The 17,692-nt window shown below is 36.6% G+C and overlaps 3 protein-coding genes across 3 annotated transcripts; 1 reads left to right on the top strand and 2 right to left on the bottom strand.

Annotated features, from left to right (window-relative positions):
* Positions 1-693: 693 nt before the first annotated feature.
* Positions 694-4,322, bottom strand: LOC140176786 (uncharacterized). Its single transcript, XM_072208331.1, has 4 exons — positions 3,840-4,322; positions 3,110-3,407; positions 2,243-2,461; positions 694-707 (listed from the first exon to the last, which is right to left on the bottom strand). The coding sequence occupies exons 1-4, from the start codon at positions 4,320-4,322 to the stop codon at positions 694-696; spliced, it is 1,014 nt and encodes a 337-aa protein (XP_072064432.1).
* A 93-nt stretch (positions 4,323-4,415) lies between these two features.
* On the bottom strand, positions 4,416-5,117 carry LOC112730229 (uncharacterized). The gene has a single exon (XM_025780325.1). The coding sequence runs from the start codon at positions 5,115-5,117 to the stop codon at positions 4,416-4,418; it is 702 nt and encodes a 233-aa protein (XP_025636110.1).
* A 9,410-nt stretch (positions 5,118-14,527) lies between these two features.
* LOC112727691 (B3 domain-containing protein Os04g0386900) lies at positions 14,528-17,662 on the top strand. Its single transcript, XM_025777549.3, has 4 exons — positions 14,528-14,948; positions 15,053-15,112; positions 16,499-16,641; positions 17,140-17,662. The coding sequence occupies exons 2-4, from the start codon at positions 15,079-15,081 to the stop codon at positions 17,449-17,451; spliced, it is 489 nt and encodes a 162-aa protein (XP_025633334.1). The 5' UTR covers positions 14,528-14,948; positions 15,053-15,078; the 3' UTR covers positions 17,452-17,662.
* Positions 17,663-17,692: the final 30 nt, after the last annotated feature.

Here is a 17,692-nt window from a genome sequence, read left to right as displayed (position 1 = left end):
AAACCTGATAATTGTACTGGTATATCAAGCAAATATTTTGTAAATATATAGACTACAGTAAGTATGAAATGATTATGTTAAAATGAAACTAAAATATTATTCTTTATTTATTTATAGCCCAAAACTTATTCATAATAAATTTAACAATTGGACCTAGAAGTTTTTGTGATGATTTCATAATAATTAAGTACCAAGTAGCGATGATTAATATTGTTAGTTTATATCATACTTACACCAAATGGAAGTTTTTGAAAGATTAGGATTTGATCAATTTTTTGGTTTTCTTAACATCAGTATAATAATGCTCTACAAAGTTTGCATATGAATAATGACATTCCAAATTTTCAAACTTCGTACCACAATCATATTTTAATCAGACATTTTTAAAAATAAATATTGGTGATTATATCGATAAATTATATAAATGTGAATATAAATTGTATATTGAGTAACAAAATAATTGTATATCAGAAGTGGATGCACAAGAAATAAGAAGAGCAAAACAGGAGATTAGAGAAGAAAATAACTAAAAAGACGGAATGCGAGGCAGATATAGAGGAAGGGGTTCCTCGTGAAAGTGAAGATGATAAGTCTAGAAGATGAGGCTGTTTTGGATTACATTAGGCAGAATCTGGATTGGACATGGGATGATGGGAGTAATGCTATGACCTATGGAGTATGGAGGATGCAAGTTTAATCACTAGAACCTAAAGAAGGAAGAGAGCGACATAGAGTTAGAAATTAGAATCTTAATATAAGAATTGAGTTGAACAAGATGATTTTAATTTTTATTAGCGTCCGTTGATATGGAGTCTTCTTGATGATATTGGTTTTTTTTTTTTTTTGTTATGTATTTTTGGTATTATGATATTGGTTTTTTTAATATCGACATTCTAGTATTCTTGATAGCGAGTCCATAAGGGCGCTTGGGTTTTGCTTTGTTTGGTTAGGGGTATCTTGCTTTTGTTTTTGTTCGTGACATGTTAGATTTTGATGTCTTTTGTAAAGTTGATGTTGTTTTGCCGAGTGGACTTGTTTAGTATGTTAAAATCTTGAACTCTACTCCCCTTTTGTGGTAAAAGATTTTAACTATGAAAAAGTATGTATTATTGTAAACAATAACATAATAGCAATAATACATTATGAGTAGGGTTTTTTTTTTTGTGACTAAACATAACACAAAGGAAAAACACTTAAGAGAAAGAGTAACACTCCTCTCTAATAATAATGTCTAAATTATTAGGGGGTTGTAACCACTCTAGGTACACCTGCTTGTTTAAAGCAGCAGTCTTAGCCATTAAATCAGCCGCTCTGTTTGCTGTACGCTGGATGAGCACTAAAGTAGCTGTCTAATTGCGCTGAAGCATCTCTTTGATTTTGCCAAGCAGATCAGAGTCATTCGTAATCATGCTGGTTGTGCCTCGCGAAACAAGAAGAAATGCATCAAGATTATCAGTTTCACATATGACCTCTTTACACTCGCAATCCCAAGCCATAACAAGCCCTCTCCAAATAGCATGAAGCTCACAAGAGAGAACACTAGAAAGAGGTATACTGGCAGAACAACCTTTCATCCAAATTCCCATGCTGTCTCTAATAATACATCCAAAGCCCGCTAATTGCCCATTTTCAAAAACGCTTGCATCGCAGTTCACTTTACAGACATTCATTGGAGGTGGTTCCCAGTTATATTGCAAAGAGGAAGGAATAATATGTTTTTGGTTGGTAACAACCTTAGAGAAATCGCGAGCAGCATGTTGAACTAAGTGAACAATTTTCTCCTTACTCCATGGATCATCTTGATGGAAGATGTCATTGTTCCTATCCCTCCAAATCCACCAAAAGGCCGCTGCAAAGAGAAACTCATTTTTGTTGAGGTTAGAACGAATCCAAGACACAAAATCCAAACTAGAGTCCTCAGCGGTCATTCCCAAATTTAAGCTAATCCAAATCTGACGAGCTTTTTGGCAAGTCCTAAAGCAGTGGTTAATATCCTCTAGAGCAAGATAACATCGCTGACAAAAATCAAAAGTAGCAAGACCTCTTTGAAACCGGTAACTAGCTGTGGGAACTCCGTTGTTGAGACAAAGCCAGAGCAGACACTTTATCTTCTCCGGTATTCTCAAGCGCCAAAGCCAAAGCCAATTTTCATTATCGTTCCAGCCAAATTTCTTCTTCAATAGCCATTCATACCCGCTTTTAGTCGAGTAGGTGAGAGTATTTGAGTTTGTCCAAAACCAACCTGTTTTATCTCCTGCCTGCTTGATAGGATCAAAGAGTATCAAATCAAGTTTAACTTCTTTCGGAATCATTGTGCAAAGAATATTCCACCGCCAATGTCCATGGTACCAGACATCTTCTAGCTTCAAGTGAGAATCAGAGATGTGCACAAAAGGAACCAAAGGAGCTAGTGTTCCACATGGTCGCCAAGCATGATACCAAAAGGATTGAGACATCCTGCCTGTACACCAATCAAAACCATCACAAAGCTTTTCTATTGTCTTATAAATCGCTCGCCAAGTGCTTGAAACATTATTAGAAAAACTGGATGAAAAGCAAGACCTCCCAGATAAATATTTTGCCAACATAATTTTTACCCAAAGCTTATCATTATTATGCAGTAATTGCCAAACAAGCTTTCCTAATAAAGCAAAATTTACACACTGGGTATCTCTAATTCCCAAGCCTCCATATTTTCTTGGAGTGACAACTTTGCTCCACTTGACATAATTTAAGCATCGCTCCCCCACCTTTCCCTTCCACAAGAATTGTCTAAGCACAGAATCAATCTTTTGACAAATCGAAGTAGGAAAAAGAGTCACTTGCATCTGATAAATAGGAAGAGAAGAAGCAACAGATTTAATTAAGCAAAGCCTGCCTGCTCTGTTAAGGAGCCGACCTTTCCAACTAGCCAGCCTATTTTTGATCTTCTCTAAAGAGTCCGAAAAAATAGACCTAGAAGCTCGAGGATGGTTAAGGTTCACCCCCAAGTATTTGCCTAGGTCACTAGTAAAAGGAATATGAGAAACACCAGACAACATTTCCTTCCTTCTATTAGAGATATTTCTAGAACAAATAGCTTTAGATTTTTCAATGTTAACCTTCATACCTGAAGCTTTGCAGAACAACTCCAAGATGTGCACAACATTCTGAACTTGATTTTTCTTCGCTTTACAAAAAAGGAGGAGGTCATCTGCAAACATCAAGTGAGAAACTCTAGGTCCTCCTCTAGAAACAGCCACACCATCCCAAATACCCTCGTCAACTTGTTTGGAAATGAAGCACGCCAATCTCTCCATGCACAAAACAAATAAATAAGGAGAAATTGGATCTCCTTGCCTGAGCCCTCTGCGAGGTTGGAAGCTGTCCAATCTATTCCCATTCCAAAAGATGGAAAGATTTGAAGCCTGAACACAATTCATTACAAGTCGAATAATTAGAGAAGGAAAGCCAAAAGATTCAAGAGTGTGCTCAAGAAAATTCCAATCAACTCTATCATAAGCCTTTTCTAAATCAATCTTAAAAGCCATAGCTCCTTTTCTAGACTTTGTCCGCTTAAGAAAGTGAAGAACTTCTTGGGCCACAATAATATTATCAGGCGCTCCTCTACCATGTATAAACCCTCCCTGAGTTGGGCTAACAATCTCATCCAAAAAAGGTCGTAATCTATTAACCAGCACTTTAGTCACTAGCTTATAAATTACATTACAAAGGCTTATTGGCCGAAAATCCTTCAATCTAGTTGGAGGGTCGCATTTAGGGATAAGAACAATCAAAGTTTCCAACAAAGAATGGCTTAAAGTCTCCCCTAAGAATGCTTTCTGAACAGTACGCCACACCTCATGACCCACCACATCCCAATATTCCTTGAAGAAAAAAACTTGAAAACCATCCGGCCTAGGAGCTTTGAACGAGCTCATATTATCCAGAGCTTCTTTAACCTCCAACATTGTTACTGGTTTAGACAAATTATCACAAGCATCCTGGCTAAGAGATGGCATAGGAATTTCTCCCATGCAATTAACCTCAACAGGCTCAGTAGAGCAAAAAATATTTTTGAAAAAATGAACGACCTCTCTTTGCAAAACTTCCGGATCATCAGACCAGGACCCATCACTGACCAGCAACCCATGAACCTTGTTAGATTTTCTTCTAATGATGGTTTGCATATGGAAAAAGCTAGTATTTCTATCACCATACCGAACCCATTGATCTTTTGACTTCTGGTACCAAAGCAATTCTTCCTGGGCCAAAACTAGATTATACTCAGCTCTCAATTCTTCCTCTTTGTGCTTCAAAATCGGATCATCGTCAGCCTCCATTTTTCGTTGAATACAATTCAAATAAGCCTCCAATTCCCTCTTTTTAATAAAAATATTGCCGAAGACCGTAGAGTTGAATTCCAACGAAGCTTCTTAAACCCCCAACAACTTCCTATGGATGCCAAAGTCTGTACTATTCCAAGATTTCTGAACAATGGCCTTGTAATCAGGATGCGTTGCCCATGCCGCTTGGAATCTAAAAGGCCGGTTTCCTTTCTTGATAGGAACTCCTTGACATCGGATAAGTAGGGGACAATGATCAGAGTGGGAACGGCTGAGAACTTCAACAAAAGCTTCTGGAAAAAGAAGACGCCATTCTGCAGTACAGCAAGCTCTATCTAATCTCTTTGCAATTTCTCTGTTTCCTTGAATTTTACGGAACCAAGTAAACCGTCTTCTAGAGGTTGTCAGATCAAAAAGACCACAAGAATCTAGAGTACTTGCAAAGACACTACTGCGAGTCGAATAGTAATTACCCCCCTTCACCTCATGAACACTCAAAATATCATTAAAATCCCCAACCACCACCCATGGGTCCTGAATGCACAAACCAATATCAAGCAGATGACTCCATAATTCTACTCTATTAGTGGCTTGAGGGCTGCCATAAACCGCACTGTAAATCCATCTTCGCCCACCACCATCAATTTCCAAAGTTACACATTGATTCATAGCCCAAAGAATTTTACAAGAAAATTTTAAATTAGCAGAGAGGAACCAAATTCCTCCCTTATGTCCAACAGCATCTACAATCCCTACAGGATAATAGCCTAATCTCCCCCAAAATTCTTTCATAGTTTCAAACCCAATATGAGTTTCCACCAAAATAAAAAAAGTTGGTTGAAATTTTTGTACTAACTCCTTACAGTGCACCCGAGACATCTTATTTGACGCTCCCCTTACATTCCAACTAATAATATTTAAATGGTCGCAATCCATAAAAATAAATTAAATAATTGGAATTTATAATCATTCTATCTCACGTTGATGGACCCCTGTCTCCAATTGTCTTCTGGTGGACTTGCGTCGCAGAACCATCATTCTTCTGTTGAGGTTGGTTCTCCAAGTTTGTTGTTGCAATAGCTTTATCAAGCTCTTTTTGTACTCGAGAATCCGTTGACAATGCTTCAATAGGTGAGTTTTGAAGCGAAATAGGACGCTGCCTTTTGTGCCCTGCTTTAAAAAAAGGAGTACTCTGATCTTTGAAAGCCACCTGAGTTGTTCCCAAAGAGCCAAGCGTGGATGGAGGATCTTTCTTTTCCTTAGGCTCCACCTTTGCATTTGATAAAGACTTCACCTTTGCATTTGATGAGGATCCAGCATGCATTTTATTAGACCCAAAAGAAAATTTCTTACTCACCAAATTGGAGCATATTGCTACATTGGCTTTTTTTGGCACTACATTGGGGCCTTTACCCACTTTTTCCTTGCCTTTTCTACTAACTGTAACCCATTCATCCTCTTTTGCTTGAGTATCCCTATCCATGCGTGATTCTTGTAAATTATCATGCACAAGACCCGCTGCTCCATGCTTCTCCATAATTGGAATTGATTTGGCATTAATTCCAAATTCAAAAGTTGAATTTTGATTTTTTACTGGGATTTGACTACCTTCTGCCGTTTTCTCATTGTTATCCACCGAAAACAGTGACGACAAATTTTTCTCCTTCACCATGGTTTCCTTTCCAATGTCATTGTTGTTCTCTTTCGCACATTCTCTTGTTACATGCCCAAAGCAGCTACATTTTTCACAAATTAAATTCAAGTGCTCATATTCTATGTCAATCAACTTGAATCTTTTTTATGACTGGAAGTCCCAAGTTAATTTGCACACATGCTCTTGCATACTTTTCCCTTTCTGCAGACTTGGTGGCTAAATCGATGCGGATCGGTTTACCAACAGCTGACGCAATCATTTTCATGGCTTTCTCTTGATAATAGTTAATGTTTAAACCTGTGATTCTTATCCAAACCATGGTAGATCCAAAAGTGTTTTCACAAGGTCTAAATGAAGAACTCCAAGGTTTAACTGCAACATAACTATCAGTAATCATCCACGGTCCTCTAAGGAGAACTTTTTCTCTATCCTCCAAGAGATCAAATTTAACTAAGAAATAGCCAAAACCGACATCTAGTACCTCATATCCTCCTTTGGTTCTCCAGACTCCTTTAAGCCTGTGCGTGATTGCCGTATAGCTAAAGTTTTTTCCAAGAACTTTGATCACGATGGCATCTTTGTAGGGCTCTGCCAATATCTCCTTTGCTTCTTCAGTGAACGTCACAGTTGGTATCTCCGAATCGCCTTGCTTACCAACTACAGCCATCTTATCCCCATCAAGAGAATCAGCAACCTCCAAAGCTCTCCTTGTTGAGGCACCCACAACTTTATCTCTGAACGATATCCGCTGACCTTGAATCTTGTTATTGTCTCCTTTAATTCCCTCCTTTTCACCTGATGCATGCTCACCTCCACTCTCCCCCTTATTGCTCTCGCCGGTATGGCCGGCTACCTCGCTATGTACCACCCTCGAAGACTCTCCCCCGCTCTCTCCACTCTCCATTTCAAAATTCAAAATTATTATGAGTAGGGTTTGATACCGTTAAAGATGATGTTGTTATAAAATGATTATTATTATGGATGTCGTATTACCGAGCAATATCATACGTAATAGAATATGAAATATGTACGTTCTATCATAATGGAGTATGGAATATTATTAATTAATAGGGTATAAATCTGTTTCTACTAATTAATAAGTGAGTTAGGTAATTAATATTTTATTACTATTTACTTCAAATTCTTCATCTATAAATAAATTTTAAAGAAAAGATTTTAAGACACACTAAGAATAACACATAATAGAGACACATAGTTATTTATCTTAAGTAGTGTTTTGACTCCTTTAAGAAAAATATTGTGCATGCAATATTAGTGGGAATACGTTATCTTATATTGAGTGATACATTCAGAATTAATAACAAAGTTCTCTTATAATTTTTTAGTTCTATTTCTAAATTATTTTAATTTCACAATACATTATTAACACGAGAGCTCTTAAGGTAAAAAAATTTTAATTATGTCAGATCTTTCTTGTTTGAAATTTGTACTACTTTATATTTCAGAAAAAAAATTATTTATCAGGATTATAGATGGTGAAATTCACCTCGATTCAATTGGTCTCAATAATATAACACTAAATAATCGCGCTACGGCAACGATTTTTCTTCATCATCATCTTGACGAAAAAAGGATTGAAAAATGAATATCTTATTATAAAAAATTTAATAGAACTATGGAAGAGTCTAAAAAAACAGTAATATCACAAAAAATCGGTGATTCTTCCAAATACCCGATATGCATGGTTGCATTTGTGATTATAGAATTTTAAATCCATCACTGAATATAATTCTGCAATGTTTAAAATAACTTCACAATTAAAATTATGTGAAAAAAAAGTTATTGATAAAGATATATTGAAAAAAAATTTTCAACCTTTCAACCTATAAATATGCTTCTACAGTAGTAATATTGAGATAAGAGATTTACAAAATATTCTAAAATAATTGCATGCTTTTTTGTGACAAAACAGAATAACGAATTGCTCATGAAAAATCATAAAGTTTGTTCCCTAACTGTGCTCCATTCTCCAAAGTGAATGTGACACATTGTGATCCTAAAATTGATTAAAATTAATATTTCGGTAACAAATATGACACACAAAAAAAAAAGAAGAGAAGATTCTTCAATAATAAAAGATCCTATAAAAGGTAGAATAATAAAGAAAAGAAAAATTGTCCTAATAAGAATATAGAAAGCAAATGTCATCGTTATGGTGGTAACGGTCATTGGTCACGTATTTGTTGTATACTAAAGTACTTAATTGAACTTTATTAAGCATCTTTAAAAGAGAATGAGAAAAAGATAGAAATTAATTTTATTTCAAAAGATACTCCTACCATAACTCATCATGATGTATCTGATATATATTTAAATGTATTTACTTTTAAATTTGTTATTCTATTTAAGTTTCAAAGAATCAATAAATAAATTTGTTCTATTATAATATATGTACAATAAATAAAATAACTATGCAAGGAAGAATATGATTTAACTCATTATATCTATAGGCATTAACAAATGATTAAATTATGAATTTCAAAAGAAAATTAATTTTAAAGAGAAATTATAGGTTGAATTGTATTTTCACATATTAATTCTTTCTTGTGAAAAAAATAACGAAGTTACAAAGAAAAGACATTTATTTTGCGGATAATGTAAGTACACATTATTCTCAAAAATAAAATTTATTTTTTTAACCTTGTATATAAAGAGGCAAGTGTTGTTATTATTATTGGTATGTAAAATAATTGATGGCTCTAGACCATCTATTATTTTATTTTCTTGAGGAACAAAACTCATTATAGATAATGCGTTATTATTTACAAAGTCTCAAGAGCACTTGTTGAGTTTTAAAGATATCCATAAAAATGAATATATTAGTATAATTGAATCACATGTCATCAAGATTACGAGAATCGGATCAGTCATTGAACCGGTTGAGTGATTTATTCAATGATTCAATCGAAATCGAACCATAGTTGAATCAGTTTAATTAAATATACAGTAAAATTATAAAAATAATTTATTATATAATTTTAAATATTTAAATTTAATAATTTTTAAATTAATAAAATTCAAAATCTAACATTTTCACAGAATAAATTATCCTAATTCATCATTAAAAATTCATAAACAACTTTAAATTTCACACAAAATATATTTATTTTAGTATCTCAAGTTGGTTCAAGGATATAGAGATTTTAAATTTAATGATAAAAGAATAAACTACCAAAATGGTGAAGCTATTGAATGCTAACATCTATTACACAAATAAATTTAATGAAATTATAATTGAAGTTAACAATCTCAAAATTGACACGGATATATATTTTTATTGTAGCATCACGGACAAGTTTTGTTTTCATGAACTATTTCAAGAGTTATGATGGTCAAATACAAATTTTATACATTGCATTTTAAGATCTTTATCTAGCAAAATTTATAGGGGCTCCAAGCTACCTACTAAAATTCTAAGATCAAGACCTTTATCTTCGAATTTTTTTTATCAAAGGATGGTCCTGTAAACACATAATAAGATTAGTAAAATCAGCAATTAAGAATTTTAATCAGATATAACATCTTATAAGTAAAAGAAAATAACATTAGGTTGCTAATCAGAAGCTCCAAGGATGTCAATTTATCCCGTAGATCTTTTTGGATGCGGCATCAAACCAAATTGAACTTAGAATTGAAACAAGACAGTTTGTTCATAATTTACAACAATTTTAGTGATACCGGATTAAACTAACAAATGGATCAAAATGACCACTTGAAATAGTTACTAATTTCAGTTTTCCTGTTAGGGACACAAAGAGTGAAACAAAATAAACAATTACCAAAATCTCAAATTATATTAAAATTTTATTTAGCATTCAAAATCCAGAATACAAAATTATATCAATATTCTACATAGCATTCAAAATCTAGAATCTAAAATTGAAATTATCGTTGTTTTTGAAAATTATATTAAGCAAAATTTAATATTACAGAATGATTAATTCATATAATTAACAAAATAAAAAAACCTGAAAAACAGAAGAATTTTGCATCAATTCATATAATTAACAAAATAAAAAGATTAAATGAAATCAAATAAGTTCAATAAAGAACAACAATTCATATAATTAATTAATAAAATAAAAAAATTAATTGAAAAACACAATAACTCACCGCAGCAGAGAGCAGAGAAGGAAAGAGTTCACGACAGCAGAATAGATGCTCAACGATGACGATGACAAAATCTTCAAACCGTGTCTCTGATGACCAGACGACCTGATGGCTGACGATGCCGACGACAGAAGCTTCAGAGTTCAAATGACCAGACAACGATGCTGCTGACAAGAGCTTCAATCCATGGTGGTGGTAACTGCAAGTGGTCACTGCCGGTGTCGATTGTGGTATAGACGGTGGAGTTCCTTCTTTCCGTTGGAGGAAGACTGGAAGAGGAAATTAGGGTTGAGGGAGGCGTGGAAAGTGGCTCTTCGAAGGGTGGGTTGGGTAATGGGTTTTCTTTTTTTTTTTTGGCATCAAAACGACGCCGTTTTGGTGGATAGTAAAAAACCAGGACTTTTAAAAACTCGACTGTTTCGTCAGTTACCCTCCTTGACTGTTTTTTTGTCGATTTTTTGCAGGGCAGTTCTGGGAGTCAACCGATCAGGTGACTGGTTCCCGGTTAACCCAGTCGAACCGACCAGTCCGATCCAATTTTTAGAACCATGCATGTCATAGCAAATTAGAAGTTTACTAGTCCAAACAAATTCGCCATTTGATATGACCGATTAGGTCACCCTAGAAGCACAATGATGTGAAGGATCATTGAAAATTTACAATGGAATTCATTGAAGAATTATAAGATTTTTCAATCTAGTGAGTTAAGTTGTGTTGCATGTTTTCAAAGAAAATTGATTATAAGGCTATCAGCAATAAATATTAGATGTGAATCCCTTAATATCTTGAGCAGATTCAATGGTAATATATGCTGATCAGTTCATCCACCAGGTGGATCTTTTAGATATTTTATGGTCCTAATAGACGCATTTTTAAGATGGTTTCATGTGTTCTTATTTCAACTTCATGTTGTGCCTTCAAAGTGAGTCGAAGATGACTTGGAGGTCAGTTACCATGCTGATCGGTTCTGCAGTTTTCACTAACATGTTATCAATGTAGACTTCTACCGACCTATCTCTGTGGTCCTTGAAAACCTTTTTTTTTATCAATCTTTGGTATGTTGCCCTCGCGTTCTTTAGCCCAAACAACATGACTTTGTAATAGAATGTCCCTCCTGGCATTATGAACGCTGTTTTTTCCTCGTCAGATCGGTACATCAGGATCTGGTTATATCCCGAATAAGCATCCAAGAAACGCAAGAATTTGTATCTCGCTGCTGCGTCCAGCAAGGCATCAATGTTGGGAAAGGAGAATGAGTCTTTTGGTTTCGCTTTGTTGAGATTTGAGTAATCCACGCACATTCTCCATTTTTCATTTGCTTTCTTCACAAGAACTACATTCGATAGCCATGTGGAGTAGTCAAGTTCTCTAATAAAATCGGCTTCCAACAAGCTAGCTGTTTGTTTGGCTACCTCGTTTGCCTTTTTCGACAACATTTTCCTCCTCCTCTGTGCAACAGGATGTGCTTCCGGTCTCACGACCAGGCGGTGTTATATGAAGTCCGGGTCTATCACTGGCATGTCGGCTGGGGTCCAGGCAAAGAGACCTCTGTTGGCGCAGATGGATTCAATCAAAGGTTCTTTCAATTCGTGAGGGAGGTTGCGGTTCACAAATGTGAACTTGTCCTCTGTTTACCCTACCTAAAACTCTTCCAGGTCACCTTAAGGTTCGGGCCTCGGGTGCTCATCATGCCTAGCGTTAATATCTGCCAAGAACACCCCGGCTACCTCCGTAAACCTCTTTCTTAATGTTAAGCTAGCGTTGTCACAAGCAACAGCCATTTCCAGGTCTCGTCGTCCACCGCGAACTTCATTGTCAGGAACTTCGTGCAAATGACCACCAATAGCTCGTTGATAGTTCTCCTTTCGAAGATGATGTTGTAAGCCGTGTAGTCTTTCAAGACCACAAACTCAGCCATTGCAGACTTCCTGCTCGGCCCGGAACCCACACAAATCGATAGGATGACGGAACCGTCAAGCCTGATGTAGTTGTCACCCAGTCCTATGACTCCATGATGATGGTTCTTGAGATCACTTTCTTTGAAACCCAGGGCGTCAAACACGTTTCAAAATATGATGTTTGAATTGGCCCCTGTGTCGACTAAGATTCACTTGACCAGGCCAATCCCAATTCTTGTCGTAGTCACCATTGGTAGGTCCTCTGGGAGGTCGTCACACCAGTGGTCTCCATGGCCAAATGATATCTCGGGAAGCTCCCTGGGAGGCATTTTGTTGTCTTCCAATGTCATGCCAAGCACCTTGTCATCTTTCTTTGTTGCCAACCTTGACTTTGGTGGGGCATTTTTGCCGACCACCACATTCACCACCATTGTTGGGGTTGTGTCCGGGTTCTCGGGAGGGTCTTGCCTTGCCTTGACAGTCCGACTTCGGTCCTTTTCAGAACGCTCACTCTCTTTTCTCCTTGGTTCTTGGATGAACCATGAAAATTCGTTCAACTTTTCTTCTCGAATAGCCTGTTCCAACGCATCCTTCAGGTCAAAACAATCCTGCATCTTTGTGAATTTGCCTCCTCGGGGAAACGACTTGAACGATCTCCCAGATGCCATTTCTCTTGGTACCTCCCTTGGCTTCTCGGTGTTGCCAACCTGACGAGTCGGCAGAGCATCCAACCACCATTTGTTGGTGACCACCACCTGGTGACCTCCTCGTCATTTATGTACTCTCTTGCTGCACCTTGTATTTGTATTTCTTACATCGTCCAAATAGGCTTAGTGGTTTGGTGTTTCCTGAAATTCTTGTTCACCAGGCTGTTAGTGAGGCATAAACTAGCCACGGAGTCTGTGAGGCCATCTATCTCCAAACACTCGTCGTTGAACCGGTCCAGGTACTTCCTCGTCGGCTCGCCAACCCGCTGTGTCACACCCAACAGGTTGATCGAATGTTTTGCTTTGGCAATTTGGGTGGTGATTTGGGCCAGAAATTTCTAAGAGATATTTACAAAAGCTGTTATGGAATTTTGTGGTAGGGAGTTGAACCAACGAATCACTGGTCCCGCCAGGGTCACCAGGAACGCGTGGCATCTGACTTCATCACCCACTCCTCCCATGTTCATCCTGGCCTAGAAAGCCGTGATGTGCTCTTGGGGATCTTTGATGCCATCGTATCTCATGTCTGTCGGTTTATCAAATTTCTTGGGTAGGCAGACTTTGAGGATAGAGGAGGGGAAATGGGTAGCTTCGATCACAGCGGGATCTCGGCGCTTCCTTTTTTGTTCTCCTTTCCGCTCATCCAAGCTCTTGACCTGTCTCGGGGGTAGGTGAGGGTGTGACCGTCGGTCTGGTCATGCCTGTCATCCTTCTCCCTGCCTTGCTTCCGCACTTCTGATCTATGTGTCGAAGACCTGTTTCGAGAATGGCTCGGACGAGCCTCTGTACGCGAGCGAGAGTTTTGACTGTGCTCGGGGTGATAGCGACCTCTCGTTGCCAGCTCCTTCTCTAGGTTCTGGACTCGGTGTCTGAGTTCTTGCATGATCCAAGAGTTATTGCTGTCGGTACTGCCAATTGGACTCTTTCCAAGGGACCAATCACGGGAGTGGCCTTGGTAAAAAAGAGTTTCTCGATGCCTCCAAGAAGTCCCAGTGTTCACTCTGCTCATGAGGTGACCTCCCTGGCATTCGTGGCCTCCCTCCCCGTCTAGTTCATCTTCAGGGCGAGGGAAAATCTCCATTTCAGACTCACGTCAGGTTCTCTATAGACAGCGCCATTGTTCGGTTCTTCGGAGGTCCGGTGAGATGAAAGGTTGCGTGAGATAAGGATTGGGTCCTGAGAGCGAGATCTGCAGAGTGGAAGGCTGGTGGGATTTTTTGGTTGATCGGCGGGTGGGGTCACCTATAAAGATACTCCGATGCTAAAGTAAATATCCGTACGAAGAGACAGCAAAATTAGGGTAAGATATGATGTAACTTGAGAGAGGGATAGATCCCTCCTCTTTATCTATTGTCCTCGGGTGAATCCTTATATTTGGACCCATTCATGTGAAAGTTTTTGTCAGTTGTCCAAACATTGTTTGGTTGAAAAGATGGTGTCACATAGAAAAAAAATAAGTTACGAATGAAAATTTAGAGATTAATTTTTTAAATTACTTAATTAATACATAAATAAATCGTATTAGGACATATGATGTTATTATTTATTTCAGTATATGGTCAAATATTATTTTGACACATGACATTGGGTGATTAGGTAATTAGGTCGAGTAACATGAGATACAAAGCAAAAATTTTGAATTCAAATTGAGAGTCAACTTTAGAATCGAAGTAAATTTGAGGATCAAAGTTTGAGTATTAAGTATTAACTCTTCAACCAATCAACTATATACTCTCTAGATTATATTCACTGGCAGAAGATCATTTATTTTTTTTTAATGGTTAAATATTGACACAAAACACAAAAGTTGCTGGTGTCGTAAACTTTTTGGATTCTTTAGTACTTTGTCCCGTACAATTTTGATCATTGTAGAATTATCAAATACACACATTCCACTATATAAATATACAAGTCTGAACTCTCAAATATTCTCTATCGGTTTTCTCAGTTACGCTCACCTCGTTACTTGATGCATTCATCTCTTCATCTACATCTTTAATCTTTCTATTTTCAAATCGCACTCAATTCACCGTTGAAAATGTACCTGAAAATATCTTGAAAATATGCATCTGAGCACGCAACAGCTGGATTCGCGGGAAGGGAAATTCGCTGTGCTGCATGTGACTGCCTGAAACACCACAAACTTTTTATAGTCTTCAGCAGCACAGGAAGCAACGCGAAGTTGTAGCAGGCGCCTTCAGAAACTTTTGGCGCGTTCTACCTGTTGATAACGGTATTGGCGTATCACATTCTTGTAACCTAATTTGTCTTTTAGAAAATCAAATTCTTTAATGAATGTTTTGTTTTTATACTGAATAATTTTTTAAACCTCCATAGTTACACCATTGCCCACCTTCTCAAGCATGAGTTCTCCAGGATCATCCTCAACCTCAAGAGGTAATTTTTATTTTTTATTCTTTTTAAAATTTGAATTGAGCGGTGATATTGAGATTTTAAATCTCCATTTTGTTTATATTTTATACAAATTGTTGAGATTTAATAAAATAACCTGCTAATCAAGTTAATGAAATTTTTCTTTCACTTTTAAGTAGACTGCATGCCGTGATGCTCTCCCTTGTTTTTATTTTATTTTATTTTATAATCTTTTTTATGACTTGGATAAAACTAAATGTATGCTCGAAAAGCAAGCGCACTGTTAGTAGTTTAACACTTAAACAGAACTTTTTCCTGAGTTGTTGCCAATAATTAGTGTGTGGGAAAGAAGTCTGAAATTATTTATTTGGTTAGTGTTAAACAGCTTTGCCCATGGAATTTATTTATTTATTTATTTAAATTATTAATGTTAAACAAATTTGAATATTGGGAACAAATTGCGTTTTTGTTGTACTTGTGAATAGCTTAGTATTCAATTTAACAAAATGTTAAGTGTAAAGATGTTCCCAAAAGGGCTTTTGGTTTCTTGATGTGGGTTCCAAAACAGGACATAACATTGTCCCTTCCCCTGATTACCTCTCTACTTGACGTAGTGTTTAGAAGCTGTCTTTGGGATACAAATACAGAGATAATAAGTATGCAAATATGTTTGATATTAGACGTGATGTGGGAGTTCCTAATGTAAATCGGAGTTTAATGCCTTATAACCACATAATATGGCATATCTAAAGGTTGGAAGAGTGGTAAATCAACAACTTGGTGAACAAAAGCATTCTACAATACCACTTAATTTAGTAGAAAGTGTACCCCTCAAAAGCAAATTGATAAGAGGGGAGTGGCTAGATAGTCCATGTATCACAACTTGCAAAAATTGTTGACTTTATCATTTTTTTCCTTACAAAGGGAGCCTTTGAGCAACGGTTGAGTTGTCTCTATGTGACCTTTTGGGTTCAAGTCGTGGAAACAGCCACCAATGGAATTATCAGGCTAAGCTACGTACATTATACCCTTTGGGTGTGACCCCTTCCCTGCATCCTGGGGTAATGCGGTAGGGTACATAAACCATAGGTAATAGAGACATTTAGGTTAATTAAGGGAAAAGGTTATAAAACCATGATGTGATTGAAATTGGTAAAAATAAGTTGTATAGAGTTAACTGTTTTGGAAGTGTTTTGATAATGCATCTAAAGAATAAAGAACTTTAGCATGGCAAAGTTGGAAACTAGTATCCAAGGAAATAGGACCAAGGGAATTAATAAAATTATTTATGGAATATAGACTCATAGTTGGAAGGGTTGTGATCTGATGAAACTATTTGGAAGGGTTGTGATCCGATGAAACTATGTATGCAACATTTAAATCTAACTTCAACCAACTCAAATTTTGCAGTTTCAGTAGAAGAGCAAGCCCCATTGCCAAAGCCGGCTGATCCTGCAGCAAACTTATCGAGCGATGAGATTGCACCACTTTCAGGAAATCCATTCTTTCATGTAGTTCTTTCAAAATCACATGTTCGTCGTAGTTGTCTCATGGTAATTTCACATTATGTTATAATTTCATTTGCCTCTTATATAGTCAGAGAAGATTAAGAAGTCACATGAACGTCTAAATTTCTGATGAATATCAATCTTCCACATTTCAGAAGACCATTTCTGTTTAATTTAAGGTTATGAATTAGATTACAACGGATGCATGTTTGCACTTGATGTCTTCAATGGAAAGGATAAGAATACACAAAATCAGGATGCAACAACCTTAATGTTGTGCTAAGACTGACCCTAAAACATTTTTATTTTACATTTCAATTATTGCTTCGAATTTGCAATAGTCATTGGAGCTGAATGCACTTGTTCTTTCAAAGGTCCATTTCATGTATAGGGATTTTCTTTTTTTTAAAACTCTACTGCGCCTGTTGAGCACATGAAAACACAAGACAATTTAATGTTTGTGTTAGCCATAAAATATTTATTCTCTTCTTTTACACTTCCAATAATAAATTAATCATGTTAAAATCTTATATTGGTAAATAGGGGCCATCAAAGGACTTAGTAGATATACTTCCATCTGCTGAGGTCCCTACTGTTCTTAAGTGTGGAGGTGAGAGCTGGGACATGGTGTATCGTGGACATGCTCCGGGTCGCAAGTTCTTCGATGGAGGCTGGAGAAAATTTGTCAAAGCTAATTGTTTGGTAGAGGGAGATGCTTGTGTTTTCGAGCTCATGGCAAACAGTGATGAGAAAATTGTCTTTGAAGTTCAAATTCTCAGAGGTGATGTCCCCAAAGTGTTTTTTAAAAGGGATAGAATTGGTGAAAGTGAACAGAAGCCAATTGTCATTGACTAGTGAACCACAATATGGTATAGTGTTGCAGGGTTTCTTTTGGTGCTTAGGTTGCTGCAACTAATTGTTTGGAATATCTGTTTAGTGAATGAATGCATTGGAATATTTTTGTATATTGTAGTGTTGTTGACTTGCTCTGGATAGATAGTAAGTGCTTGAGTATGCAATGTAAAATATGTTTCTTAAATCAAAAGTAATGGTTTGTTTATACTAATTAGAAGGGCAAAAAATATGTCATAATAAT

The sequence above is a fragment of the Arachis hypogaea genome, chromosome 12, assembly GCF_003086295.3.
Source record: "Arachis hypogaea cultivar Tifrunner chromosome 12, arahy.Tifrunner.gnm2.J5K5, whole genome shotgun sequence".
Lineage (NCBI taxonomy): Eukaryota > Viridiplantae > Streptophyta > Magnoliopsida > Fabales > Fabaceae > Arachis > Arachis hypogaea.
This window is presented reverse-complemented; position numbering and strand designations above follow the sequence as displayed.